We start from the raw sequence: 2,317 nt of genomic DNA, 5'->3' as shown, positions 1-2,317 counted from the left end.
TTTCTCACTATAGTCACTAAAGCTTGGTGGCTTTGTAGTTGGGGGTGGGGGAAAGAGCGTTCTTCTAAACGCTTTGCATTTCCCTTTAAACGTAGTTTCTAGAGTCTCTCCTAAGTAAATAGGTGGGATTCTTTCTACTTGCTGTTCTTTTGTATATACCATAGCTTTGAAGATTGACTTTGGGTCTTCTTTCTCAAGGAAATCGTTCCAGTGCTTTCTTTTAGCTTGCTTAATTGCATTCTGATAAGAATTTCGCGCTATTAAGAAGTCTTTCTTATATAGATATGACTCCTCTATAGACGTAGCTTGGAGCTGTTGTGCGAATATTCTTTGGCAGTGAGACACGTTTTTCCGTAGCTTAGTTAGCTCCTGATTCCACCAGGGCTTTGCCTTTGGCCCTAGCTTTAGACGGGGGATAGCTTTGTCAGCAGCTTGTTGGATTACTAGAGTAATAGCTTGTCCAATAGCTTCTAGCTGCTGCTCTAGCTCTTGGTCTTTATCTTGGAGTAGGTTTATTGAGTCTACTTTTCGTTGGTCGATCTGGTCTAGGGTTTGTAGAGCTACGTTCTTCTGTATAGCTCTGTCTAGCTCTTCTTGGAATAGCTCCCAGTTTGCCCTTTTTGTATTATATTTTGTCTGGATTGTAGGGCTATCAACTAGGTCTTTTGTTGTCTGAAGTGAGAAGAGAATTCCATAGTGATCAGAACCAGTTTCTATTATAGTTTGCCAGTCTTTTACTTTATCGACTAGATCTAGTGTAGCAATTGTTAGATCTAGTGTTGTTTCTCTAGATAGGTGCGGCCTAAAGAAAGTGGTAGTTCCTGGCGTATTAAGGAGGCTAAGATTTTGGTTGCCTATCCAGTCTACTAGCTCCTGAGCGCCTTGGCTAGTGGTGGAGCATAGCGGATCCCACCAAGGGTGGTGCTCATTAGCGTCCATTAGCAGTAGAGTGGATACTGGCAGCCTAGTGTTGGCGAGAATTCTCTTGAATGTTTTAATATTTTCTGTGTTTTTTTGATTGTATATATTGTAGATGTTGTAGCTTGAGCGTTCTTGTTGGATAGTAATAGCGATAGCGTCAGGATCAGCTATTTCGTCTATTCGTTTTATCTCTGCTTTAAGAGATCTAGATATATAAAATAGAGCTCTTGGACGTGAGATGGACGAATTTGGAAGTATTTGATAGAAGCTTTGGTGGGCTATAGACCTTAGGGCTTTGTTGTTGCTAGGTGCAATCCATGGTTCCTGGATTGCAATAATATCGACTTTTTGCTCTATAGCTAGCTGTAGTGTTGACTCTGTAGCGTGCAATGGCGCAATGCCAAAGCCAAAAGCAACAAGAACAAGACAAGTAGTCAGACAAGTATGCGTACAATAGTGGTGAGGCTACAGGCTACCCAGGTGGTGAGCTATAATACAGGCAGGGGAGCCAAGGCGCTAGCCTAATGGGGTAAGGCCTTGGCTTCCCATAACATATTGAGCCAATCCCAGAGCCGGATCGGAGGAAGTACCTGCCGCCCTTCAGCAGCTATTCGCCCGATGTCGGATCCGAATTCGGACCCGACTAGGATAGGTATATATTGAGACACTCCCTGTAGCTAGCTCTGTAGACTTTTGATATCCTTTCGTACAAGACCTATAGGTGTCGACTTGAATCAAGGCCTGGTTGCTGTCCACCACGCACTCCCATATGCCTCTGAGTGACTCTTCCCGCCGATACTGATCCAAGTCGTCTTGCCTGTGTCGTTACAAACAATATGTTTATCTTGATTTTAAGATTTATTATAATAGTTTACTTATTCTTATTTCTTATGATTTTTATTTTATAAATAACTACTCGTGTAAGGACACTATCCTAGAAGGCTTACCTCAATGGATCTTCTTTACCTTCTTGGCTATGTCTTATAGATTTAGCTTTTCTCCCCTGTTTCTTCAGCTGCTATTTGCTACTAGCCCTACTCCTTAGTGCCTAGCAAATAAGCAAATAGCTAATATGTAGCTAGATCTAGCCTTTAGGTATAATACCTTGGGTCCTTGCCTTAGTTAGCTCCTTTTTTACTATTTTATCTTTCTTCAATGATATGTTATTTTCACTCCTTTCTTGCCTGCTAGCTGCTCTGCATGTGGTCGACCTCACACTACCACGATCGAGTAGGGTTATCAGCCTAACTAAAGGCCCACACGATGTAGCGAGTAGCCTTGCATGCTAAGAATAATTAATCAGGCTGTAAGGATGATAAATACTCCAACGCCACACTGTGTCTTATTGGTCGTTCTCGTTATATAGAGGGGGATGTTAATGTAGCTAGATAGACAG

General features: G+C 42.1%; 1 protein-coding gene across 1 annotated transcript; it reads right to left on the bottom strand.

The window, feature by feature from the left end:
- Positions 1-675: 675 nt before the first annotated feature.
- On the bottom strand, positions 676-963 carry SETTUDRAFT_55290 (uncharacterized protein; the record flags this gene model as incomplete). The annotated part of the gene is made up of 1 exon (XM_008031985.1): positions 676-963. A coding segment is annotated over one exon (288 nt), but the record flags the coding sequence as incomplete, so codon positions are not given.
- Between the last annotated feature and the right edge of the window lie 1,354 nt (positions 964-2,317).

The sequence above is a fragment of the Exserohilum turcica genome, assembly GCF_000359705.1.
Source record: "Exserohilum turcica Et28A unplaced genomic scaffold SETTUscaffold_7, whole genome shotgun sequence".
Taxonomy (NCBI): domain Eukaryota; kingdom Fungi; phylum Ascomycota; class Dothideomycetes; order Pleosporales; family Pleosporaceae; genus Exserohilum; species Exserohilum turcicum.
Note: the sequence above shows the minus strand (reverse complement) of the source record. Positions and strands in the feature narration are given on the sequence as shown.